Source organism: Takifugu flavidus, chromosome 5, assembly GCF_003711565.1.
Source record: "Takifugu flavidus isolate HTHZ2018 chromosome 5, ASM371156v2, whole genome shotgun sequence".
NCBI classification, from domain to species: Eukaryota; Metazoa; Chordata; class Actinopteri; order Tetraodontiformes; family Tetraodontidae; genus Takifugu; species Takifugu flavidus.
The window spans coordinates 13078612-13106575 of record NC_079524.1 but is presented as its reverse complement, the minus strand read 5'-3'; the positions used below and the strand labels follow the sequence as shown (position 1 = coordinate 13106575).

Genomic DNA, 27964 nt, shown 5'->3' with positions numbered 1-27964 from the left:
TCTCTCTCTCTCTCACACACACACACACCACACACACACACACACACACACAGCCTCCTCTGTCCTTGTCTCATCTCTGGGATGAACTTTACTCTCAGGTTGGTCAACCTCACCAGATGCTTCTTTCGACTCTGCTGCAGCTGCTGTTTGATCTGCAAAAAAAACCTTTCTGTCACTGGAAATAAAGACAAACATGAAGAGGATCCTGTAGATCAAGCTCAGAATACTTTCTTTATTAGAGGTCATTATCAGAAAACACTCGCTGTACACTTCAGAGCAACACAGTTGCACAAGACTATAAGCTGAGGCAAAATGAAGACAGAGACATTCAGCTGTATCTAGAAAGAACTGGTAGAACTAAGAGAAACATCAACAGAAGCAGTTGTACAGCATACCTTTGCCTGAAAATGGTCACTGACCATGGCTAAAGTTTCAGACGATTAATTAGTTTCAGATGAAACAGGTTCTGCTACAACAAGCTAATCAGCTTCTCGCTGTGTGTGAAGGATTCAAATGTTTAAGGATCAGGATGTTGTCAGGTTGTCTGTAGACATCTGAGGAGATTTTCTAGATGAAGACAAGTCCAACCTTTTTTGGACTGTCAACAGATTCGGAGGACACAAACATCAACAACACATTTATCTCTCTTGAGCTGCTTTCTGGTTTCTATAACAACCTGTCAGGCTGCGGTTTACATTACATTTACATTTCTGTATCCACTTCACTTGTTTAATCACCTCTGAAATATACAATGTTAGCCAAATACCTTTAGAATGAGGTGTGTTCCGCCTCTGTGTGTTGGATTTGTGGGTTTCTGGACTTCATATTTTGTTATTCTTGGTTTAATTAGTCTTTTATATATAAATACATATCATGGAGAGGACATCACTGCAGAAAAACACCCTTTTTCATCCTTTTCTGATATGATCATGAAAATAACAACACTGCAGCTCCTCACCTTATTTGTTAATAAGAACAGTTTTCACACACAGCCTGGAGCGTGGTGAGAAAGTAGATTACAGAGCTTCGTTTGAATGCGAACTACTGAAAAAAAGAGTCATAATGTCTCACAGATCACAGTCTCATGTGCTGTAGCGTGACACACCAACAACTTTTTACAGTTTTCATCATTTTTACAAGACAACAGAGGTACAGATGTTTCTAAATGTCGCTTTAAATTAGCTCCCATTATGGATCACAAGCCAAAATTGTCACATTTAGAATAACACCAGATTTGCGACGACCACTGGAATCATTGTACCACATAAAGAATAGCAGAACAGCAGCCGCTAATTATCATAACAAAACAATACTGAGGCTGAACGCAGTGACACAAACGTCTGGTAGAGATACAATGGTTTCCATCTTTTATTTGTTTTTTTACACTGGGAAAAAAGGGAACTTATCAGCAAACATGAGGGCACTGGAGTGACCTGAGTGCTCTTCTCCTGCTTTAATTAACATGATTAGAACCTAAAGGATGCACAAAGACAGGAAGTGATGCTGCTGATGGGGCTGTTCGCCCGCGGTACAGTCTGCCCGGCGCCAAGCAACAAGACTTTGTTCAAACCATCCCACAGCTCTAATCAACCATGAATGTGTGTATGTGGTTTTTTTATGTGTTCAGTAAAGTTGATTACACATTCATTAGAGTGTCTGTTAGAGGCTGAGCTGATGGGCAAGAATCTTGTCTGTATTACAGTCAATTGTAAATATAGAAAAAAGTATGACAGCGAAACAGCTTTTTGAGCATAAATCTGTTTCAGCTTGAGCACAATGCACAACCCTTGAACTATCACAGGAGAACGGAAAAACAATCTTGTCAATATCTTCTAAGTGCTTCCAAAGTACCAATCACTAGTACTAATCAGGTGCAAAACCACAAACACAAACATGTGATGTGACCACAGAAATACTACATCTAAATCAACCATTTATTATACGATTGATAAAACAAATGCCACCCACATTCAGTATTTTCCAATATCAATTGGATATCTAAAAGTAATTCTGCTCATTAATTATTTTAAAAGCAAAGTCTAACTGTGCTAATGTGCTATAATGATTAAACGATGCCAACAATCACTTCCAGCTTGGCCCCCTAGAGTGACAAGGTTTTTAGTCTTTTGAAAGGTAAATCATTCAGTTTATTCAGTTACAGGCAGATAAAACGTTTTTTTGGTTTTAATAGAAGAGCAGGTTCTATTGTTTCTCCACTCACAAACTCAGCTGGAGTTTTGAGCATTGACTGTAGGAGCTAATGTGCAGCTCTGCTTGCAGCCAAATGAGCTCATTAAGGCAGGAGGCACTAAAGTTTCAGCCCTGATTATTCTGGACACAGATATCTGCCTTCTAAATGTGTGTTGTTGTTGATCTGTGTGTTCGTCAAAGACTGGTTCTGCTGATCCATCTCATTGTTTCAGTTGTCATTCCTTTTCCGATCAATCACATGATATTCCGCCTGTAAACGGAGAAGTTCTGCTTAATGGCAGACGCCTCAGCTACAACATAAGGGTTTTTTTTATAGGCTTGAGCTTTGCACAGCAGTTCTTTTATCACTTTGTAATGTTCATTTTCACCTTCATGTAATGTTCATTTTAAAGTCCAGTCTTGCTGAACTGAAATCAGCTGATGGTTGTTTACGCCGAAACATTCCCGCTGCGCCTGTTGTTTCTGTTCTGTGTTGTTTCCATGTTCCCAAGACAAAGTGTCACATCGGTGAAGCGGTGACACAACACCAGTCACATTTGGCCCTCTGGGTCATGTCAGCTGACACCGGAACGTTTAACGACAGCCTTTGTGTGCTGCAAATAAACCTGGACTCAGTCATTAGATGGTGTGTGTTTATAGAGACCTGGATTGATGGGTGTCAACAGCTGACCCCCCCCCCCCCAACACACACACACACATGGTTCATGCAAGAACTATGGAAATCTTAAAATAATGTCATTGTTATTAAGCTTTGGCTCAGCATTTTTAAATATAGTAAGATGTTTTTTTTGTTGTTGGTAGAAAGGTTCTGTATGTGTGTGTGTGTGTGTGTGTGTGGTGTGTGTGTGTGTGTGTGTGTGTGTGTGTGTGTGTGTGTGTGTGTGTGTGTATGAGGAGGTTGATCCCAGCAGGCTTCTGCCACCATTGTTACCCAGCCTTCCTTTTCCTGGATCCCACCAGAGTCAGCTGCTTTTTTTAAGACACAATGCTAGCACTAGCACGCCTGCTGTCTAGCCATGCTGCATTTAAATAACATCCCAGAATATAAAAATGTGGATATGCGAAGGTGTAAACAGCGTGAAACTGCAGGCACGTGTGCACGTGTGACTGAATACCAGCCAAATGGCATCAAGAACTGGCTGGCTGGGGAGAGCAGCTAATGACTTACATCGATATTTCACAGTTTGAACGTTGCCCCATGCATTCAGAACAGGAACCTGTGTTGTGGGCCGTGAAGCTTAAGGTGATATGAAGCAGATGGAAAGGTTATTACAGAGAAACAACATCTCTGTAAGGCACTAATGCTAAAATGGTAGATTCATGAAAACTCCAGAACAAGAAAAATCAAAACAAATTGTCTGTTTTGTCACTTCTATGTTGGTCAGTTCTAGATAGATGTACAATAACCAGTTACAGACAAGGGAGCAAATGGCTAAATTAGCATTTAAACAAGGACTTTTATGTATGTTAGAGCTTTATATAGTCGTTCATTTAAACCTAAGCAGCCGACAGACTGGGCCAGATAATAGAGCACAAAGCAGACGTCAGAGGTCAGAGGGATATTCAGATTGAAATAAATACAATTACAATCATTATTATTATGTTTCTCTCTGATCTTCTGTGACTGATATCAAGTTGCATGATGTCATCTATTTTCTCTCAGAGTACAACATAAATAAGGAGATATTGGGGATGCCAGCACTGCCAGCCTGCTCTGGACTCATTCAAAGGCGGACTAAAGAAGCTGTAAAGCCCCTGGATGAAGCTGCTGACCCCAACCGTCGCAGCTTTAGCTCAGCTGTCAGGTCAAAGAATTCCCATATGTCTTGACCTCGTTGTCTGCATGAAAGTATATATAATAAAGTATGTTTGGGTGGAGGGGAGCTAGACCTGCCTTAAATAGAAATGCAATCTAAAGTTTTCTGATATGCTGAATAAGGAATCTCTGTTGGTCCTTCAAACGGTCCTGAACCTTCCCTCTCGAGGATAAACAGGCGCACCGTCAATCTTTAGACTGGTGTAAATGTTAATATTAGCACTCTGACAAATGAATGTGTTCACTGGACCTGCTAGGACAGAATAATTTAGAATGTTTTGCAATGTTTTCACTATTAATTGAGCAGCAGCTCATTACTACATTTGATGTTCCCTTCATGGTTGGTCGGTGAACAGATCAAACACATTCAGAGTTGAGTTTAGGGGTCTGACAGAGAAGGAGACTTGTTTTTAGACCTCTCTGTTGGAGAGAGGGTTGGAACTGAACTAGATGTGGAACCTTTGTTTCAGGTGATCACCAGAAATCTTCAACACCTGCAGAGGATGCTTGAAGAGCTCCTTCAGTCACGCAGGCACCTGTCTTTTGCTGTTGTTCAGACAGAGCAACACCATTGCGACTGTGATCAGCTAACACTCCAACACGCCTGCTCACTTCAGAGTTTGTGCTTTGAGAATTTTCCTCTGGATTGAAACCTCCTCAAATGCGAGGGTTCCTTTAAAGTGCAGGACCTATGAACAAGTAGAGAGAGTAGAGTTTTGTGGAATCTGAGGTATCCTGTCGTAAAGCAGTGCGATCACAGCAGACTGACATCATCTTAGAACGCCAGACAAAAATAGATGGTGTGAAGTCACGCAGATTGTATGATTGCGTCTGTGCGAACCCTCATCCTGCACTCAGAACTTTGAGGCTAACAAGACTGATGGTGTCTGCGTCAGTTTTGCTCTTGAGCTGGCAAAGTGCTCTTCATCTTTCTAGCACAAACCTTTCAGACGTTACACAAGGGAATGGTGGGTGAAGACGGGGCTCAGTCACCAGGGATACCGTCTCTGTGATGTTCCAGGGAGCAAGCTAAGCTAGATATGTATTCATTAATACCTGATGCCTGTCAACCACAATCATGCTGTACTGTACCTGCATTGGAAATTAGACTGTTCCCCTGCCGTCCACTTGCGCTTCATTCCTATTCCTGCATGTTGTGGCTGGAATAGAAGCTGGACGCCTCTGAGACGGTCTTGGAGATGCTGCGGGATGATGAGCCATTTGAGGTGAGGTCCAGGGAGGAGCTATCTGGTCTGGCTCCTCCCACCACCCCACTGGGCCCTCGGCCTGCTGTCACCTTGACCTTGGGCTGCTCCATGTCCTCCCCTATTTGGAGGACTGTTGAAACTGTTGTCTCCATCCGGCTGGCCTTATAAACACTCGTCTGAGTCTGGAGGTAGCGGGTGGACTTGAGTTCCAGGCCTTCGTATGAACCATGAGGGACACAAGGGCAGAATTGGAAGGCTTGTTTAAAACCAGCACGAAACCTGAGGAGGAGAAGCAAGATGAGTGATTAATAATACTTATATACTTATAACACTGTTGATAGTTTAGCTATTTTTAGCATCCAGCACTGTTGTCAGACAGGAACACGTCTATGAGGACGTGCATGTGTATGTGCACTGTGTTGAATAAAAAAAATTACAAATAAATACTAAACAAATACTAAACCAGGACTGACAGAGTTGGACCTCACCACTGTTTACAGGGATGCACTGCAAGACCAATGATAACTTTTAACTCTGAATCTCCCCATTGCTGTGTAGCTCAGAAACCACCAAATCACAATCACTGAATGGAAAATGGTGTGAGGCAGGTTTGATTTTAAACTGACAGACGTCAGGACAGATCTGGCGTAAATGAAGCTCAAGAGCAGGAACTTTCAACCTCTCTAGACTTCTGCAACTGTTGTATTTTTCTGTATGTGGAGACAACAAACAGCTGCTCTTGATCAGTAACAGCCAGCGGCGTCCATCATCTGTCCTCTCAACATCTGTGGATTCTGTCTCGACAGCAGAACCTCAAAGATGCCACTGATGGAGAGGAAGCAGACTTCTCACAGGGGGATTTTGTTGGTTTTGGAGAAGCTTGATTTCACTTCATTAAATGAATTCCCACCAACTGTCAGCTGCTAACAGCTGGAACTGCTCGGTCCTTTTGGATGACATGAGTGCATCCTGCTGCCCATCACTACGGGGAACCCTATGTCTCTGAGGGAGGCTGCTGGCAAACCTGTCGTTAAGGCAGCAGTAGATGATGGGGTTGTACATGGTGGAACTCATGGCCAGCCACATGATGGCCAGGTAGACTTGCTGGATGAATCTCTCTTCAAACATGTTGGGGAAGAACTGGTGCAGCAGGAAGTAGACGTGGAAAGGCAGCCAGCAGATGGCAAATGTGCACACCACCACGATCATCATCTTCACCACCTGCAGGGATTAGCACAATGAACATGTCAACAAAGCACCTGATGCACTTGTGAAATGATCCATGAAGCACACTGGTCTCCTGGGGACAACTCATGGCCTCCTCTGACATTGGAGCGCTCACATGTTTCATTCTACAACCTTTTCATCAAGCAGGAAGAAATCTGGCGCCCCAAAACCAAGCCCAGCTGCTTTGGACCTCTATCAAAATTAAAATTTCCTGCACAAATGATGGCTCATTACATCTGTCAAGACGAGAACGATGAAAAACTGAGACTAATGCAGGCAGATAGGCCTTTAGCCGGAGGTCAGACGGGTGTGCACATCATTTCAGCACCAATCAGCGAGTAAAGTAAAGTAGCTGTGAAAACGCTCTGAACTCCAGGATATCAGACTTTGGGTTGGACCTTTAACGATACAGCCTAAAATCAGTCTGACCTCCAGGCTACTTCCAGGTCCCGTCAGGCTTGATCACGATCAGTCCCCAAGTGTAACACCACGTTTTGTGTAATCTACTTAAACGTAATTTTGTGCACCAACATTAAAGTGCAACAAAGATGTGAAAACTTGTCAGCAAAGGTTGTGATGTAAAAATAAAAAATACATCAATTCTAAACATTCATTGTTGGACAGGTAAGACTGGGAGAGGATCAGAGGACTTGTTAAGCAGAAGCTCATCACTGATGTGTGGATGAACCCAGAGGGCACCAGATCGATGATATGATCTTTGATGATTGGGGATCTGGTGGGAAACTGATCGATTAGTCCAACCTTTGATGCACATTTTTTACATGGGTAGACAGGACACCTTGCGTTTAGCAGTCAGCTGCTCCTTGTAGCGGTCAGAAGAGTCTCCGGGGATCTCACTGGCCCAGAGCGTCAGTCCCACCACCAGGTAGGCACAGCCCATCACCAGCAGGGGCAGAAAGTAGAGCAGGATCGCCACACACACGTAATATCTGCAAGCAGAGCAACGGCTAATAGGAGACTGACTTAACATCTGACTCTGGCATTGGTGTAGTTGAACACAGTTTAGAGTTACGGGTCTTTTAAATCCCTGAAAATGTCACAGTTAAACAGGTTTGATCACTTCCTGTTATTTTATGATATAATCATGTTACAACAATGTTATATCACCCTGACCTGTGCAGGCAGAATGAGCAGAGATGAAGAACTCCTACTAGTTTTCCCCTCTCCCACAAGCCTAGTAAGGCATATCTCAGAATTTAATTGGAATGAAGTTAATCCCACCAAAGAGACAGCACAAACAAACAAATAAATAAATGCCCTCAGATTGAGGAAAATGCAGCAAAACAGCCATTTCGGACAAAACCAGAGTTGGATCAGCAACTACAAGCCTTCTGATATCTAAACTGGCTGTCAGCAGCTCTGGATCAGTACGTATCGTTGGCTCTGGGTCCGTTAACAAACGTACACGATTAAACTGGGGGTCTAATTATACTGCTATATATAAGTACATCTGTGGTGAGAGCAGAGTTTAGCAGACTGTTTAAAGACTCCTTCATCCACATCCTTTAATTAGCTTTACGTCTGACTGCAAAGACGTGTTTAGGATTTTAGGGCAGAAAAATATAAAAGGATGTGCCGTTGGTTCTGAAGCTTCTGCAGTTGAAAGTTCTTGGGGGGCAGGTTGAGATCAGGCTTTCTGTTTTTGCATTAATGAGTTTTTTTCTGATTTCACTGATCCTCAGTGGAGGCAGGAAAGCAGCAGCAGACTTCTGATACCTGCTGTGCTGACACTGCATACACACCTCCACAGATTAGGAATTAAGGATTAAAATTTGAGAAATAAGTCAAAAACAGGATGTGACATTCAACAGGGTAAATGTGGGCCAGGAGACAAATTAAGGACAAATGTAGAGGTAGAAAATAAGGAGTATCCTGCAAAGAAATGAAAATAATCTCTAAAGTGTCAGAACAGCTGCTAAAAAATACATACAGATGTGCACGGCGAGTGTGTTATTAGATGAGTAAATCCAGGTTCCCCAGCTGCATCACTCCTTGGCATCTTTGTGAGTCCTCAGAGATGTGTGTAATTTTATCATTCCTCTAATATTATTACTATTACTGACAACGTTTAGTCACAACGTATTGTTCTTTTGTTTGGATCCACTTGGGTGAGAAGCAGAACATTAAGTTCTACCTGAGTGCAGTGATGGGGCCAAGAACGGGGACATGGAGAACAGTCCATTTGAAACATGTAAGACACAGTTTCAAAGCATGTCACTACATAACTCCAAGCATGCTGACCTGAGCTGAAGAAGCTGATTATTGATGAAATCACAAGTTCAGCTTCCTTCTGGATTCAAGTGTGAACTGAAACCAACGTGGTCCAGAGAACATGTAGCAGCAGGCCCACGAAACTAGTCCAGTAGACAGAGGCTGGTGCCTAATTACAGCACACAACAGGGCCCATGGAAGTAAACCTGTGTGTGTGTGTGTGTGTGTGTGTGTGTGTGTGTGTGTGTGTCTGAGTGCATGCACTGTGCTAAGGCTGCTCTGCTTCTTCTCTTTGCTCTCTTTGGGTTCGTTGAAAGAGGTTTGACATCAGCAGCTTGAACAGAAACTCAGCCATCAAGATCCAAATGTGCAATTCTGTAATAAAGATTCTTTGGTAAAGATCCTGTAATGTTTATCAGTTAATACAGTTGGAGTTTCCATCATTTGTTTTGCGCCTTATTTGGCTCCTCCCACACATTCTTTAATTTGCTGCTAATTAGCAGCAACCACCAACATGTAAATCTGTGATTTGTTAAATCCAGATGAGCCCAGTGGGTGGTCTGGAATCACCCTCTGACAATATTGGCCCCGCAAACAGCTCATCACCACTTCTGTTACTTTAGTTGATCAGAAACCAACGCCTTCTGTTGGTCTCTACAGTCATACTCCCACATGTTGCTAGGAGGTAGGTTGTGACTGTACATCAGCCTTCATTAATGAAGATCAAACACAGCCATAGTTGTTAATACAAACTGTGGAGATTTCACTCCAAGAGAATGCAAACTTGAATAATTTCTGTGAAGGCGACAGTTGTTGACTTTCAGATGACCTTTCACCCACACAGGACAGACAGGCTCCAACACCAGCATTCAATGATGGGTGGATGACTGAAGGTGCTGCTCTGACTGATTTACATGATTAAAGTGTCTTTGTGGGTGGATGGATGGCCAAGAATGAAAGAATAAATTAAGCTTTTCACATCACCGCCATGCTGATTAGAAAAGTTCCCCTCTCCAAGTTCATTTGCAATGAAACACACTTTGATTCCTCTTCAGAATGAATCATCAGACATTAATTAAGCAGCTTGGTGGAGATAAATCGATTTGAAAATAGGCTGAAAAAAAATGGATGAAGCCTTAATATAGAGAGTATAGATCAAAACACACAAACACATATACACACAAACATACACACACACACAACACAATGTTAGCGTGACAGCATGAAGAATGATTACAAATGAATATTATTGATTTGCAAATCTGTTTTACAAACTAACAATAATCTTTGTCGTATGTTCTGACAATTGTTTGCATCAAATTTGTTGAGGAAAAGAACCAAAAGCTGCTGAGCTATGAAAAATGTCCTGATATGGTGGTATATTTGTCCTAAATAATATGCTGTCATGCTGTACGTGCGTCTCCAAGACCGAAGCATAGACACAATCAAAGCTGGGGTCTCCTGATGCTCCTGAGACTGAAAACATTTGATGCAACATTTGCACCTCAGTGCAAAATCAAGCAGCTTCCAGAGTAAAAATGTAAATGTGGCACCTTTATTTTCAGTGTTGAACCAAGACTGTGATATCTGAGAAAAGTGTCACATCGGGCGTAGATGTGACTGTAGATCTAGAACTTCTATATTAACAACAGCACCACGTGCGTCTCCTGCTGCTCTCTCCCACTGAGTCATGTTTGTACACATGTCTGGAGACCCTCCTGCAGTGGGAACAGACCAGTGCGGAGAAACTTCCCATTGGACCTTCCAGACGAGTGAAGGCACCAACAGAACTACAACAGCATTAATGGCTGTAATTATTGCACTGAAATCCTGCACTGAGCTCTGCAACATGTGCTCCTGCTGCCGTGCATGTGAATCTGCCCAACGCCTCTTTCAACACAGTCGATAACTAATTATACACAATATCTGAGGTGGTTTTCTTTACTGGGGCTGGTGGTACATTCCATGCATGGGCTTGTCCTTCCATGATAGCCCCTCAGATTCCTCCTCCTTGGTGGGCTTTTGTTGTCTGAGGCATTCACTCAGCAGTGGGTCAGTGGGGGCCATCTTCTTGATGTATTCTTGGAGGCTTGTTGTTTCCTCCTGGACAGTAGTTCGGACACTTACTAGTACTCGGCCCCCTTCCTTTCGCTTTGTGTACAGCCTCAGGACACTGGACTTAGGGTGAAACCCTCCGTGCATGGTGAGGAGCTTCCTTGTCTTGATGTCAGTGGCTTGTATCTCTTACAGTGGCCAGGGTATTATGCCAGCAGGGTATCTGATTACTGGCAGGGCGTAGGTGTTTATGGCTTGGATCTTGTGCTTACCATTTAGCTGACTTTTCAGGACCTGTCTTAACCTCTGCAGGTATTTGGCTGTGGCTGACCTCCTAGCTGCCTCCTCATGGTTACCATTTGCCTGCGGGATCCCCAGGTATTTGTAGCTGTCCTACACATCTGTGATGTTCCCTTCAGGTAGTTCAACCCCATCAGTTGTGATCACCTTTCCCCTTCTAGATATCATCCGCCCACATTTGTCTAGCCCGAATGACATCCCGATGTCTTTGCTGTAGATCCTAGTGAGGTGAATCAGGGAGTCGATGTCACACTCGTTCTTGGCATACAGCTTGATGTCATCCATGTAGAGGAGGTGGCTGACGGTTGTTCCACTTCAGAACTGGTACCCATAGCCACTCTTGGTGATGATCTGGCTGAGGGGGTTTAGGCCTTTGCAGAACAGCAGGGGGGACAGAGCATCTCCTTGATATATGCCACATCTGATGCTCACCTGCGCAATTGGCTTTGAGTTGGCCTCCAGAGTCGTGTTCCACAGCTTCATGGAGTTCTGGATGAACTCTCTTAGTGTCCCGTTGATGTTATACAGCTTTAGGCACTCTAGTATCCATGTGTGCGGCATTGAGTCATAGGCTTTCTTGTAATCAATCCAGGCAGTGCACAGGTTGGTGTGCCGCATCCTACAGTCCTGGGCGATTGCCCTGTCGACCAGTAGCTGGTGCTTGGCACCTCTGGTGTTGTTCCCTATGCCTTTCTGTGCTCTGCTCATGTATTGATCCATGTGCCTGCTGATCTTAGCTGCTATGATGCCTGATAGGAGCTTCCATGTGGTGCTGAGGCAGGTTATGGGCCGGTAATTGCACGGTATTGTGCCCTTCTGGGGGTCCTTCATTATGAGGACTGTCCGGCCTTGGGTTAGCCACTCTGGGTGGTCCCCTGATGTTAGCAGCTGGTTCATCTGTGCTGCCAGGTGTTCATGGAGTGCAGTCAGCTTCTTAAGCCAGTAGGCGTGGACCTTATCGGGCCCTGGTGCTGTCCAGCTCTTCATTTTGGACACTCTTGTTTGAATGTCTGCTAAGGTGATGACTACTGGGTCTTGTTCTGGGAGTTGGCTGTGCTCAGCTTGTAGGTCTTGCAGCCATCGGGCAGTCACAACGTGTCTCCAGTGCCTCAGGTATGGACAGTTTGTTGTACTTCTTGGGCCGCTCTGTCCTTAGATTCACGCCTCTACTCAGCTCTGTTAGGAGGCTGACTTCTCTCCGTGTTGCCATGATTTTTGCCTCTATATATATATATGTGTGTGTGTGTGTGTGTGTGTGTGTGTTGTGTGTGTGTGTGTGTGTGTGGATGGATGGATGGATGGATGGATGGATGGATGGATGGATAGATAGATAGATAGATAGATAGATAGATAGATAGATAGATAGATAGATAGATAGATAGATAGATATTTGTTGGAGGTGCAGGTGCGTATTTACTGTCTGTGAATGAACAGACACACTTTTCAAGGTTGTGATGCTTATTTTGTATATTCATACTATGTTAGAGAGGATGATTCCTCAAACCGTCAATCCATGGCCATTAGTAACTGGTCAACTGTAACTGGCCATTAGTAACTGGTCAACTGTAATTAGCCATCTCTAACTGGTCAACTGTAACTGGCCATTAGTAACTGGTCAGCTGTAACTGGTCAACTGTAACTGGTCAACTGTAACTGGCCAACTCTAACTGGTCAACTGTAACTGGCCATTAGTAACTGGTCAGCTGTAACTGGTCAACTGTAACTGGCCATTAGTAACTGGTCAACTGTAACTGGCCAGCTGTAACTGGCCAGCTGTAACTGGCCATTAGTAACTGGTCAACTGTAACTGGCCAGCTGTAACTGGCCATTAGTAACTGGTCAACTGTAATTAGCCATCTCTAACTTGTCAACTGTAACTGGCCAGCTGTAACTGTCATCAAGCAGCCTGAATCAGGCCGTGCCCCCTCTGTGTCTCTGGGTCTTAAGGAATGAATGAAGGTGTTGATTATGTGTTGGGCACAGTCAGACTGACACTAAAAGGTCTAATTTCTTTCACCTGAAGGGATGTTGCTGATCTTTATTCACAAACCTCGATGAGTAATTCCAGATTCTCAGTGGTTCAGGATGCAGAAATGATTTTCATTACCGATGTCTGGATTTGTCCACAAAGGCTCTAGAAATATTTGAAGCTGTTGTTTTATCTAGAAATGTTTACTCTAAATAGTCTGAGACAGAGAATATTAAATGATGCATCATGGGAAAGTGTTTCTTTACTGCACAATAGAAAATTGGCCCAATCAACAAAACAAAAGGATAAAAGAAAGATGGAACACACTGCTGTAGCAGTGTGACTCACATCAGGAGTTTCCAGAGTGGTTCCACTTTTTAAAGCTGCATCTCAAAGGAAAAACAGCATGAACTCGGGACAATGTGGGGTTATTTCAGGGCTAAAGAGGCTCTTACAAAATTACAAATTCAAGCAGCTGGCATTCAGCTCACATTATTGGCCTGTTGTGGGTTGATAAAGATGTAAATCAGGCCAGGTGGGGGTGCATCTCTGCCCACACCAGTTTCTGGAACAGGTTTCGCTTGACTGCACAACGTAAAATAAGAGCAGCCCAAAAACGTGAGTGTGTGAATGCACATGTGTTTCAAGGAGGAGCATCCGCAGACGTGAACCTTCAGCTCATGAAGAGGTCATTTCTTTCTGTGTCAGATCGTCACTCTTGAAGAATAATATTGTTTTTGATTATAAAGAATGATTTAAAAATGAAAAACCTTTTCATACGCAGTTGTTATATTGAATAATTTTTAAAGAAATACCTGCAACACATTTTATTCTGCATCATTGGATCCCTAACTCGGTTGAAAGAATTGAGATAATTTAAAACAAGTAGAATAGGAAACATGACCATAAAGCAACAGGACACCTTTGATGGGATCTCTCCTTCCCTTAAGTTGCCACAGACATCCACCCTCCCTTCACTCCCCCACCCCGCAGCGACACTCACATCTTTTTGAAGTCACAAACGGTGTACTCAGGCCAGTCGATGTAGCAGACCACCCGGCCGGGCAGCTCGTCCGTGGTGGAGTAGTAATATTGAGGGAAGGCCAGCAGCAGCGCCAGGAGCCAGATCACAGCCACCACCACCTTGGTCTCTGTGGACGACATGCGCTGCTGCAGAGGATGGATAATGGCCATGTACCTGCAGAAGAGGAACCACCTTTCACTTTGGTTTTCATTCAGAGCAGAACTTCATCAACACTGCAGGAAAACCCTTTAAAACCAGTTCCTCAGTCACCAAAGCTTGAAAAACACCCCAAATTTCTTCTGCAATTGTTGCTGAGAGATCAACTACAGATCACCTTTATGGCTGTTGTATGATTGAAATGAACTCTAAATTCCAGAAGAGTCCACGTCTAAAGCACTTTTGAGTGGACGTATGTTGGGTTGTTCACCTATAGGAAGAACACTTTAGGGAAAGTGTTTTAATACACTTTTAGTGTTTTGCTTTTCCTTTTTTGTGAGGATTGATGACATCATTTTAGTTGTATTGATTTTCTTTCTGTGTCATAAATGATTAAATGTCAACATATTACTGATTTAACAGGAGTATTAAACTTGGCCACAGGCAAAGCTCTCCTGTGAACTGCCATTCTGAGCTAAAGAGGTTTAATTAAAGGTTTAATCCTCCAAATAACCCAAATGAATCTGCTAAATGAATGTGCTCCTCCTAATTATATCATAGGAGGCTTTTTAAATTCAATGCTCCTAGCGGTGGTCTGGAAACGGCTTTAATGTGCCCTCTGAATCGCCATCGGGCCACTGATGTCAGAAGCAAACACACACGTTGGAACAGTCGACAGAGTGAATCTCCACCTGCTGGCACCCAGAAGCTGTAATCAGGTTTAATGCATGCGTGGACTCCAGACAGAGTTTTAGTCACGCTTGATTAAGAGTGGAGAGGACAGAACTGGAGTACCACTGCTCACTGCTCACTTTCTGGTTTGGTGTCATTTAAGAACTTCACAGGGCTTGAGGACAACACAAGGAGGTCATGTTCTTGGGTAGAGTGTTTAATTTTTACTGTCTGCAGTTTTACTAATCAAGCCAAAGGTCCTGACGGCAGAAACAAAGTTCTAGCTGCAAGAATGGGGTAGAGCTGGGAGTCTATAGGAGATGGACAGAAAATATGACAACTTTTTCAGTCCAATTTTTATATTCAAGAGGGGACCTGTGAGATTCAGAAGGTGTAACAACCCACCAGAAGAGGGCACTTTGAGAGGTTCCTTAAATCAAAATGTACCACCGTCTCTCTTCTTGCTCCGTGAGACAGTTTTAGTGTGTTTACCATGAAAAATTCACTGTCTTCGTCAGAAGAAAATCCACACCAGTTCTAACTGGTTGAATTATTAATGAATAAAATAATTAAAGTCACAAATGGAAAATAATAATAAACCCAGCAAAACAGTGAGAACAAATCGATTAAATCAATTTAAAAGAAGAATTGCTGAGAGAGGCATGGGGGCTGATTTCTAGCTCTATTAATGTCCACACAATATATTGTGTTGAAATTGTTTTTCCACAAGGTTTGTTTGTGGAAGAGGCACTAAGAGCTATTTTAGCTTAAGGCTTTATCGGTAAGCTTTGCTCTCCAATAACATTTCATTTCAGATTTGAAAAGTTCACCTCAACCCTCCCATTCTGTCTGCAGGTAATATGTGATTCCTCACAACAGTGGTGCACGTCATCTTTCAGATATAAACACCATCAGGCTCCTCTGAGGATTCCAGGAGAGGGAAATGATTCAAATGGAAGCAGCTAAAGATCCAGAAACCTTCCAGCCTTCTTTGTCTTTCGCTCTGAATCTAACCTCAAGGCAGCTTGATATGATTTGACTGTGCAGTTTGTTACATTACGTAAAGCTGTTGAGGAGATTTGCTGGCTGGAGCTAGAGACCACGTGTGTTTACAGGAGCGTGAGCACTGGTTGTTGGTGGGTAACAGAGATGCTGTTGCTGTTGTTTTGATTATTATCCACATGCATTCATGCGACAGCTTCAGCAGCCACCTCTGTTTAAACCAGGGACATGCTCCACTATCCTGGATTCATGTGTGTGTCTGCCAGTGTGTTATAACAACAACCATCAGTTTTACTGACGCATCCCCCAAAATATTATACAATGAAAGTAAAATCATTGAGCTCAACTATCGCCCCTAGTGGCCAAATCAGGCATCAGAAAGTTTCAGGTTTCCTCAGTCTAACGCTGTGCCCATCATTGGCTTGCATTTACATTTTCTTTGATTGCAGACATGTGTGAGCAGATTCAGTCCAGACAGTATTTGTGCCTTTGCCCGTGACCGCGGCAACTGGCTAGAAACCTTTGTACTAGCTATAAACTATACATAGAAAATGCATAATGGACTGGGCTGATGGCAGATATTTACCATCTCACAGGAAGCACCCTCCATAGATGGAAGACCCTGAGGGTGTGTTCAGGAATGCTGCATCAGTGTTGACTGAGATCACAGCAGATGACGACACTGCTGGCTGCAGCCTCCTGGTGCTGAACTCAGCCATGTGCAAGTCATTCAGGTTTAGTTTGACTTTACAAGACGTCACATTCATCTGTTAAATGATCATTGGCCGCTCCAGGAGGCTATCTCCTTCACTCTTTCACTTTAATTCACTGGCTGGAGCAGAATTCAACCTGGCTGGGGTCCGCTCCCTCTTTAATCAGTCACAGATGCAACTGTGGGTGGCCCGATCATGTTTGTAAGGATTCTCCTCTCACCTGTCATCACTCACACTCCCGGTTTCACTTTCAGTCATCAACAATACTAGATGGTCAGCTCCATCTTCAATCAATAGGAATAATCGGAATAACCTTTCATGCACTTATTCCTCCGCAGACAGATTTAATCAAAATAAGTCCAGTGTAATAAAATAAGGATCATATTTTAGGACTTTAGGACACATAAACTCTAATCTGATTAGAGGTCTCAGTGACAGAACACAACATGTGTTGTTTATTCATTGGGAGGTGACGTAGCTTCAGGCAGCTGCTCACAATCATCTGAATGTGTGAAACTGAACCAGATAAATGTAGGTTTCTATTAAAAGTCGACATGCTTTACGAAAAAGATGAATTAGTATTAACTGGAACAGAAACGTCCTTCTGAGTGCATCAGGTGTTTTCAAAAAGGCCTAAAGTGGCAGAATGTAGCTGACAGGACTGGAGAGAAATCTTGAGAACTGAGCGGGAAAATGGAGCCAGATTTAGACGGGCCAGATATGGACGGGCACATGAATGAGAACATTTGCTTGTCAATAAAAAAATCAATGTCTTAAATGGAATGTCAACTGTACAATCGGAGAGGAGGGTTTGATTTGAAGGCACAATCAAGCAGCAATAAAACCAGTAAAGAAGAAAATGTATATGTGGGGTCTCACAGAGATGCTGGCATGGTTAAAGACAGCAGTTTATCATGGCAACAAAGGAATTCACACTGTTGCATCTCTGAACATGGTAGAAACGGCTGCACTGATGTGCTGTTATCAGCGTGACTATTGCGCCATCTCTTAATTCCTGTCCATAAAATAACATTTATGCCCCTAGAAGAATTTCAGGTAAGATTAATCACGAAAAGCTGTTAAACTTGCAGAAGTTTGAGGTACCTGTTCACGCATCTTTCACCCCTTTGGAGCACAAAACAACCCGCTGCTCTTTATGAATGAACAGAGTCACAGAAGATGCAGCGAGTCCCCCTTCACGCCTCAGAGAGGACAGACGGAGGAACCGAGCAGAGCTGGAGGAAAGCAGAGGAGCGAGGTGAGAAAGCTGGAGGGAGGGAGGTGACCATACGCCACTGCTCATGTGCTTCTCGGTGAGAAATTTGCTGCCACAAGCTAGTATGAGTGGGTTGTTGCTGCCAGTGAAGATGAATTTAGTGCAGCCTCAAAAAAGCAGTGGTGGACCTTCGGAGACCACCACCAGGACACATCAACAAACTGTGGCGCTACTGTTTATCACAGAGAGGTTTTAAAATAATCAATTTAGTACAAGAAACACCCAGAAATATACTGTCAGATTGTGTCTGAAAACATTTACAACATTATTTTGATATTTTGCACAAAGAAATAGGTCCCCATGAGTTCACTAAAGAGATGAATGACCTCTGTCAAAATGTTCAAGTTGGCCACATGCTGCCCATTTCAACATTATCATTGATTCTTCGATCTCTAACTCTGGATTAAATTATTCAAAATCAAAATCTCATCTCAGCTGCTCCATTAGTGTTTGAGCTGAGTGTGAGCATCACCAGTGATGAAATGAATCATAAAAATACAAGCAATGAGCTAATTTTCCAATTACTGAACACTCTAACAATACAGAGGATTGGTGGTTACCATGGTAACAGCGAATGTGGCATGGTAGATACCCACTGAGCATCAGCATCTGTGTTCTGAGAAATGCTATTTACTGTCTCCAGCCACTCTGGTGGTGACTGCAAAGACAAAGTTACTGACTAGGTTAGCTGGTTTGGCTGCTGTAACAGGAAATTGGAAAATCACTCTAGACTTCATCTGGAGGAGCAGAGGGTTAGCCATCGGGGGTGTAAAGTGTTCTTTATATGACGGGTAAAACCAGAGTGGAGGTTAGCTCCATCAGAAGAGCTTTGACATGAAACTGGGAGTGGACGTTTTTCACCAGTTTGACTTCTTTTTCACCAGTTTGACAGTCTGATTTCATTCCCATTTGAGGCTGACTTGATGATCAGAGACACCTGATCAGAGACAATAAGAAATTCCTCTGTGGCTTTACTGCAGACATGTTCTACCTTAACAGAAACAGATAAGACCCACTTCCCAAAGGAACTTTCCTATCTTCCTGCCACCCTATCTAAAGTGGAGTGGAGCTCCAGTTACAAGCATTTCCTGTTGATTAAATCCTGATTTGTCTCTCCAGATAAATGATCTTCTCTAACCATGAATCCACTTGGATGCTCTATTCAGATTATCTGGGAATATCAAATTTTACAGATCCAATCTTCATACTGGCTACTTTCTTTTAAACTCATTGTAAAACAGATGTGATGGAGAATGTTTCCACAGCAACTACCAAGTGGTGCCACGTGCCCATAATGAAATGTTTAATTTGGCACTTTCAAGGTTAGCAAAACAAATCTGGAGGAAGTATGTGAAATTGTTTCTGTCACCCTAATGGTGGAAAATGTTGGTGCAAATGTCTCCTTCTGGGGTGGGGGTTAAGCGTTCGCCTGAGGACTCAGCTAATTTGACTGTTACAGGATCAGATCCAATCATTATACTTTGTTTTTGATCATTGTAAATATGCAAACTAGCATGTAGGTAGGTATCACTCAAACGATCATCCGAAACAGGACAAGAGCACAAATATCTGCAGGCCAACGTTTGCAGGGCTGTTGTGGGGAAACAGCATCATTTCTATCATCCTTGCAGTCAAATAATTGATTGAGCTGAGCATCTTTAAATACTGAGCAATACAGACGTGTTCAGCACAGGTTCTTGTTGAAGGGCAACAGCAGCTTCACCAACGACTGAACTGAGACAAAATTATCCTGTTAAATGAAACAATGATGGATGTCAGTTACATCCTCCACTTGGTGCTGAGAAGATTCATTAAAACAGTTTGACTGACCTTTCAGTACAGTCTCCCTGATAAACTGTTTTACAAGATTCATCAATTCAATCCCCAGCAGTCTTTCTTCTTCAGCAGATTTAGTCTTTCGTCTCAGAGATCCTGCCTGTAGATTCATTATTTGTCTTGGAGAAGCTCAATAGGATCGAAAGTAGATGGATGAAAAACTAAAAACAATAATTAATTGCTAAACAATCACACCAAAACCATCTTTGTCTGCCAAAGCTCTGCTTGAGTGGGTGGGAGAAAATAACTAGCGCCAACCCCAACCCTGACCTTGACCCCAACCCTGACCCCCAATAGAAATCCTGAAGACCATTAACAGATTATTAGTGGACCACAAAAGCCTGTGAGGTTAATAGAAAAATTATAGTTGGCTGTAGTCAAGCTGTAGTGTGGTTGTAGTCAAGCTCTGGCTAGGCTGTAGTCAGGCTATAATTAGGCTGTGGTCAGGCTGTAATTAGGCTGTAGTTGGGCTGTGGTCAGGCTGTAATTAGGCTGTAGTCAGGCTGTGGTCAGGCTGTAGTGAGGTTATAATCAGGCTGTCGTGAGGCTGTAATCAGGCTGTAGTTGGGCTGTGGTCAGGCTATTAACCAGGCTGTAATTAGGATGTGGTCAGGCTGTAGTCAGGTTGTAATCAGGCTGTGGTCAAGCTGTGTTCAGGCTGTAACCAGGCTGTAATTAGGCTGTGGTCAGGCTGTAACCAGGCTGTAATTAGGATGTGGTCAGACTGTGGTTAGGCTGTAACCAGGCTGTGTTCAGGCTGTGGTCGGGATGTGGTCAGGCTGTAGTCAGATGGAAATCAGGCTGTGGTGAGGCTATAATCACGCTGTGGTAAGGCTGTAATCAGGCTGTGGTAAGGCTGTAATCAGGCTGTAGTTAGGATGTGTTCAGGCTGTAGTCAGATGGAAATCAGGCTGTGGTCAGGCTGTAATTAGGCTGTGGTCAGGCTCTAATCAGGTTGTAGTCAGGCTTTGGTCAGGCTGTAGTCAGATGGAAATCAGGCTGTGGTCAGGAGACACACACACAAACAAACAAACACACACACACACACACACACACACACACACACACACACACACACACACTTTCAGATGTGGTGCTCAACCATCAATTCAGTTGGCATCGGAGAGAAAGGAAATCTGGAGCCAGAGGAATAATTTGTGTTCAGATTAAGTGTAACAAACACACACGTGCTTCACAGAAGCAATTGTTTTATTGTGTCTTATCATATCCAAATCATATGGATGTCTGCTTCATCTGTATTTGTCTCCAAAGCCAAAAAGCTCCACTGCAAGACAATTAAAACCAGAAAAAGACAGAACAGAGAGCAAAAAAATGGCACCATTTTTAAAACGCTAACAACAGTGTTCCTGAACTCATTCTGCGTCTAAATTCACATCCAAATAAATGCTCTAGTTTCACTTAAAGATGAGCTTTTTAACACCATCTTCTAGGTTTAGAAAATACTGGGAGTTGGGGGGGGGGAAGAGATATGCTACCCAACCATTTGCTAACTGGTCATGATGGGATGAGTTCGTCTGATGTGTCTGTCGATAGAGGGTTTCACTTGATTCCACCTCATCACACATATTTAATTGTATACAACATAGTGACACCTATCTGGAATTTGAATAACAGTCAAGGCATGATGTTTGCATTAGCTGATGAAGACATTTGCTGATGCACTGTTAAAGAGTGTGTCAGCATCAATGGAAGCAGCAGGTTTCCTGATCGCTGCAGTGATTATTTCCTCCGCCCTGTCTGGCTAGGAGCATATTGTTATCCTGTAAAACACCAGAACAGTTACTTTAAGTGGAACATCACAGTGTTCTAAAGGTTCTTCAGCTCCTTCTTCACACTAACACTGTGATTAACATTCTTTGTTCATTATTTCATGACTGCATGACACTACACGGGGCTGCAGAGTCTACAGAGACACTCCAGCGACAGCGTCCATCAGCTGCTGACAGCAAAGGTTCAGTGTGTTTCATATAGCTCAAGACTTGGGAATACAGACACACAGACACGCACACACGCACACGCACACACACGCACACGCACACACACACACACATTCAACCTCCCTGTCACACACAACCATCTAGCTGATGAAGAAGCTTCTTACACACATGAAGGTTCACTGAAAGGAAGATTACCTTCAGTGTGGAGGTTTAAATCTTTCAAATGTCACAGTTTACCAATAGTGAAAAATCTCTCACGGGCACACAGAGCATTAGTGCTGCTCTCCCCAGAGGAATCGGATCCATTCACCGGCTCTTATGTGCCACAGAAGGCTTAAACAGCGTATGTGCAATTTGCATAAACTCCTTTTTTATTTTTTTAAATGGCAGCAGGTTGTGAAGCCTCCTGAGACTTATGAGGACCATCTAAACATGAGTACAGCTACAGAAAATTCAGGATTTTTACATTTTAATAATCCTATTAATAATATTAACAATAGCTCTGCTTTCGATTAATTAAAGAAAATAACATGGGAACTGGTGTTCACAAGCATTGACTTGTTTCTTTTTACTGAATGATCAGAAAATTGCGGTTAATTGGAATAATTTAGCATTACTCTGTACGGCTCTACTGTATGTTCATTTACAAGCACGTATGACAGGCAGGCGCGTCTCACCTGTCCAGGGCGATGGCGGTCATGGAGTAGATGCTGGCAAAAACGGCTGCGATGGGAAAGAAGTTGTGGAAGCGGCAGTAGACCAACCCGAAGTACCACTCGTTGTGCACGGCGTAGGTGAAGTTGATCACGGTGTTGAAGGCGGACATGGAGGCTTCGGCGAACGCCAGGTTTAGTAAGAAATAGTTGGTGACGGTCCTCATGCGTTTGTGCGCCATAATAATCCAGATGACGGTGACATTGCCCACCACGGACACGAGAACTATGCAGCTATACGCAATGGCCCAGAGGACAATTCTCCAGACTGGCTGCACAAACTGGTTCGAGTACTCGGTCCCGTTCTTCGTGCTGTTGATGGTCCAGTCGGGCACGTCGGTAGTGTTGAATAAAGGATCCATGTTCCTAGTTAAACAATATCACACTTTAATATGCCTAGAAACTTTTTACATAACACGAAAAGTTGCCAAACGTGAATTGAAATGACGGGTTTTAGCTGCTCTTGGCGTCTCCTTTGCTGCCTGAGGGGTTGATGTTCTGCAGAATCTGAACAGAACGACTCCTCTGTTCGTTCAGATTATTCAGGACTTGAAGGGTAATTTTTCTCCTGGATATATTCTGCTGCAAAACATTTGCGGCTGTGCGTAAATCGAAAATGCGCTTTTACGCGCCCTGTAGCAGCGGAGATTCCTCTCACTGCGCACACCTCTCTCTCTCTTGCTCTCTTTATCTCTCCCTCCCTCCCTCTCTCTCTTTCAATGTCTCTCTCGCTCCCCCTCTCTCTCTCTCATTGTCTCTCTCTTTCACCTCTCTCTGACGCTCTCTCTGTCTCCCAGTCTCTCTCGGTGTCTCTGTCTCTCTCAGTGTACCTGTCAGTTTGTCTGTCTCCCTCCCTCAGTGTCTCCCCCACTCTCCCTCTCAGTTTGTCCGTCTGTCTCTCTCTTTCCCTGTGAGGAGCGTGGTGCGAGCTGAGAGCGTTCTCGTTTGAGAATTTTTCAACCTTTTCGAGCTGTTTAAGCTGTTTTATTATTAGGTTTTTGTCGGTATAGTTTATTTAGGTGTTGGTGGTGTTTTGTGTATGTTTATTAGTTTCGTTTTTCGGTGTTTTTGTGGTGAACCAGCCAGCGTTTGTCTGGCTATTTTATCTCACATTTTCAATGAGTAGTTTTAAGATTGGGAGTTTGAACATAAACGGAGGTAGAGAGGAAAGAGAGTTTTAGTGTATGAAACAATGATTTTAAATAAGATTAATGCCATGTTTTACATTAGACTCAGTGATGATTTTAATGAAGCTGATTGGTGCCTGGGAGGGGAGGGTGTCTGTGTAGATTCTCAATCATCCAGGTCATCCTTATCCAAGGTAGTTTTCTCTGTCAACTGGACTGTGTTTCTTCTCTGTGAAGACGTTTCACCTTCTATCCAGAAGGCTTCTTCAGTTCTGAATTTGCTGGGGACCGAGCTTGAAAATATAGCCCCTGTGGACCATTGCCATGTTAATGATCTGAGTGGTCACCTGAAGGTCGTTGGCAGGGTCGTTGGTAGTTTCGGTTGAGGCGTCTCCCCTTTGTCTGCTGGCTCACATGGTGGTGAGTCACCAGGTCTCCTGCAACGGTGTGAACGTTTGGTTTATTGTTGGAAGGAGTGGAGGACTGCATTGTACGTGGGTGATAGGAAGTGCCTCAGCCCACCACCTCTGTTTAAGGATGGTTTTTCCAATTTGACATGGATAGCCTCCTTGACACCCCTCTCAAGGGGAGGGTGTTTTAAGCCATGGCACAGCCTTCAGTGCTGGGGTGGTGATCCTCTTCTCCAAGAGTTTTAACTCAATGTCTTTTACTGTTGATCATGTTGTTCGGGGGAGGTGTCTTTTAACCACCACCCAGTTTGACCAATTCAGTGCTGCTTTTATTAATGTGTATGCTCCCAACAGTGGTGCAGAGAGGAAGCTCTTTTTAGAGACACTCGGCAACAAACTTCAGGGTTGATGATTTTAACTGTACTGAGGACAAGGTTTTAGATCGGAACCATACGGAGCTGCATCCGTCCTCGCAGCAGGTTCTGAGGCAGCTGGTCTGTTGGATGTGTGGAGAAGGACTCACACAGGCTACAGACAGTATACATGGTCACACATTAGAGATGATAGGGTGTCTTTAGCTTGTTTAGATCACTTGTACTGTTTTCAACACAATTTTAATGTGTTTAAATCATGTAGTATCATGCCGGTGGTTTTTACTGATCATGCTTTGGTTTTATGTGCTGTTTTTATTAGCAACAATGCCTACTGGCATTTTAATTCAGTTTTAGCCTCTGATGTGAGTTTTAAAGATGCTCTTAGTTACTTTTGGGCTGGTTTTAGAAAGAGGAGGGCGAGTTTAGCTATCTAAACTAAGCAGTGGTGGGACTACGGGAAGACACAGATTAAACTGTTGTGTCAGCAGCACACGCTTAATGTTACTCGTCACATCACCGGATCTAGGGATCTGGAGACTGAGATCAGGAGGAGAGCGGTGGGGTTTTACACTTCACTTTATAAGACTGATTTTAAAGACAATGAGGATTGTTTTAGTGGTTCTAGTGTTTTTAGTGAAGGTCTGCCCAGGGTCTCCAAGGAGACTGACCACCAGATGGAGCGCCCGTTGATGGCACAGGAGCTGTACATGGCCCTAAAACAATGCAGGGCCGAAAGGCCCAGGCATCGATGGTCTGTCAGTGGAGTTGTATAAGGCCTTCTGGGACATCTTCTCTCAAGATGTCCTGGAGGTCTTCAATGAGAGTCTCGCCACCGGTTCCTTACCACTGTCCTGCAGGAGGGCCGTCATCACCCTCCTGCCAAAGAAAGGGAACCTGCAGGACATAAAAACTGGCACCCTGTCTCCCTACTCTGCACGGATTACAAGATCCTCTCCAAAACCTTGGCCATCCAGCTGAGGGAGGCCATAGAGCAGGTCATCCATCAGGACCAGACGTACTGTGTACCTGGCAGGTCCATGGTAGACAATGTCTGTCTCATTAAGGATGTTTTGGAGGTCTCCGGTTTATTGGGGGTGAGTGTTGGGCTACTTTCTTTAGATCAAGAAAAGGCTTTTGATCGTGTTGAACACAACTTCCTGTGGAGAACAATGGAGAGGTTTGGGTTCAGTGCTGGTCTGATAGCCAAGATCCAGGTGCTGTACACTGACATTGAGAATGTGCTGAAGGTCAATGGCAGCTTCTTCTTCCTTCTCTGTCTGTAGGTTTCAGTAGGAATGAGATTATAAATAAGGGTCATAGCTGCAGGCAGTGATGCTACCTGTATTCCAGCTACACTCCACTGACTCACTGCTGATTCACTGTATGCTGAAACTTTATACCTCCTCCCACCGCCTGTTTAACACAGACTACATACTTAAATCTTTAATTGTGTAATTTTTACATTCAAGGACAAAGCCACTGTGCAACCTAATGTACATATTAACGCTTATTACATGTGTTTAATAACCATTTGAGAGGCAGATAGCTAAGAGTTATAGTTGTGAAAGTCCAGAAAGTAGCATTTTCCTGTAGGTATCAGTACCTATAGGTGTACATTGCCAGAACATGGTGTTCCTCCCAGCTGTGTGCTGAGCTCTGACTCCTTCCAGGTGCAGCCCATCTGATGACGTCAGTGTTAAATTCACTGACAACTGCGGCTCCGCTTGTTTACAGCAAATCACCCCGGCTCTCATGTCTTTAACACAACCTATATGAGCCACTGTTAATGTTGCCATGTCAATATCACTCTTCTGCTCAACTCCAATGGGTATTTATAATCTTCTTACATGCATGCTGAACAGTTTATTTACTGTTCTGGATCTTCTCTCTCATTTAAAGTCATATAAAGCTCCTCCTACAACTGCTGGGGATACAGTGTGAGAGATGCCACCTGAACAACAAGCTTACCAGTGGAGAACCAGTGGAACCAGGCCTCTGTTTCCCTCAGAGGCCTCAGTGCCAACCTGATATTTGGGACTCAGTTTCAAACAACAAGATGTGGACAACAGATATCTGCATTTCAGTCATTTACACCATCCTCCTTTCAGATTTAGATCTATCATAAATAAGAGACTCCTATATATCGGTCGTGTTTATGATCTGCAACTGAAAACAGGCCTCTCACATCTAATTTCAATTTTCTAATAAATGAAAGATCAGCAGTTTTTAACTATTTTAATGATGAATCCATTACATGTGCATAAATCTGCCAGGGACAACGATCACAATGCACTCACCCATAAACAAGAATGATCTTTCAGGCATCTGAAGGTGAACAATCCTTTACTTCTTCACCTTTGACATCCAAAGTCAATAATTCAAAGCTGTCGCCAATATGAATCCTGAGCTATAAATGTGTTTATCAGGCTTGATCAGACTCCCTTTAACTCTTTATTAACCACCACACACTGCAAATGTTACAACTAAACTTTCACTGATGCATCATTGGCGCATAGATTTTTTTTTTATTCAAAACAATTTAAATGTATTTGCACTGGTGCTTCTCTTCCATTACTGAAGATAGAAGTGTGCAGAATCACTCAGCATGTTAAACACAAAGGATGACCAAAATGGGAGAATTTCGGCATATGTTGATGCTGCTGACAGCACTAGCACAATAATCCCACAGAGGAAGTCAGGAACACGGACACTATTGGGAAAGTGTCATAAGAGAAGATTATTGTTTGCCTTGTTTTCTTATTTGACATCATGTCTTGAATGCTGAAGTGCTTCTCATATGTATTCCAGCACAGGCGTGTTAATAACACATATAGCCACAACATGATGCACCTCTGCTCGGACCTTATGTGGTTTGCCATCTTGACACTTGAAATAGGAGGATTGTTGTATGAATAATTTGATGAAATAGTGAAGAAATGAATGATGAATCAGCTGGAATGGTTCAGGTCTCAGAATATTCAGTAATTTAGCCATTTTATTCAAACTCATGGCAATCAATTCTGGATGTTGGAAGTCCTTTTTGGCTTTAAATATGTGTTCAGAGAATGTTTCCTGTCTACAAAAACTCACACCTTTACCACTGTTTATGAAACCCGCTGGGATGGAATTCAATGGGATGGAGTTTAAAGATGCTGCTTTAGTTCTCCTGTTCTACACAGCTCCATCAGCTCTGAGGGCATTTCTACTGGTCCAGCTAGTCCAGGGAAGATGGAATCTGCAGATGTAGCCACCAGGTTGTCTGTGTCCTGTTGCCGCCGTCATCTATGCAACAGTTGCTGCAGGTGATGTTCCGTTGCTCAGAGGGAAGAGACACGCTCACGTGCTCTAGAGAACATCATCCAGGGCCATAGGTTATAATTTGGCATTCACCACCATAAAATGTAGAAGAAACTCTATGAAGTGTGAGCGAGTAGCAAACGCTGACATCCACAGGCATCTCAAGGCGACAGGGTGCTTTGAGCAGTAGCTTATGCAAAGACAATTACAAACCTAAACCCTCAACAGAGAGCACAATTACAACAGAGGTTTGGATTCAAATAACATCTCCATTATAATTATCTGCACTGTAATAACAGGAAATGGACCCATGTGACTCTCTTCAGACACAAAGTCATGTAATTAATGATCCACAGTGCAGATCTGTGAGTCTTCACAAAACCAATAC

General features: G+C 43.3%; 1 protein-coding gene across 2 annotated transcripts; it reads right to left on the bottom strand.

Moving 5' to 3' along the window:
- Positions 1-28: 28 nt before the first annotated feature.
- Positions 29-23121, bottom strand: tacr1a (tachykinin receptor 1a). Of its 2 annotated transcripts, none has more exons than XM_057033599.1 (6): positions 22333-23121; positions 14022-14216; positions 7262-7412; positions 6260-6456; positions 5120-5514; positions 29-152 (listed from the first exon to the last, which is right to left on the bottom strand). In XM_057033599.1, the coding sequence occupies exons 1-5, from the start codon at positions 22728-22730 to the stop codon at positions 5169-5171; spliced, it is 1287 nt and encodes a 428-aa protein (XP_056889579.1). In that variant the 5' UTR covers positions 22731-23121; the 3' UTR covers positions 29-152; positions 5120-5168. The 2 variants fall into 2 exon arrangements, with proteins under 2 accessions (XP_056889579.1, XP_056889577.1); XM_057033597.1 differs by lacking the exon at positions 29-152 and adding an exon at positions 213-4716 and having other exon boundaries at positions 22333-23120.
- Between the last annotated feature and the right edge of the window lie 4843 nt (positions 23122-27964).

Bases quoted from the DNA above. Each gene is read 5' to 3' on its own strand.
- tacr1a (XM_057033599.1), bottom strand. From the start codon at position 22,730: ATGGATCCTTTATTCAACACTACCGACGTGCCCGACTGGACCATCAAC. The intron at 7,413-14,021 runs GTGAGTGTCGCT...CTCTGCTTGCAG, and splicing joins GTTTGTGACTTCAAAAAGAT to ATATTACGTGTGTGTGGCGA. The intron at 6,457-7,261 runs GTGTCCTGTCTA...TAATCCCTGCAG, and splicing joins AGCTGACTGCTAAACGCAAG to GTGGTGAAGATGATGATCGT.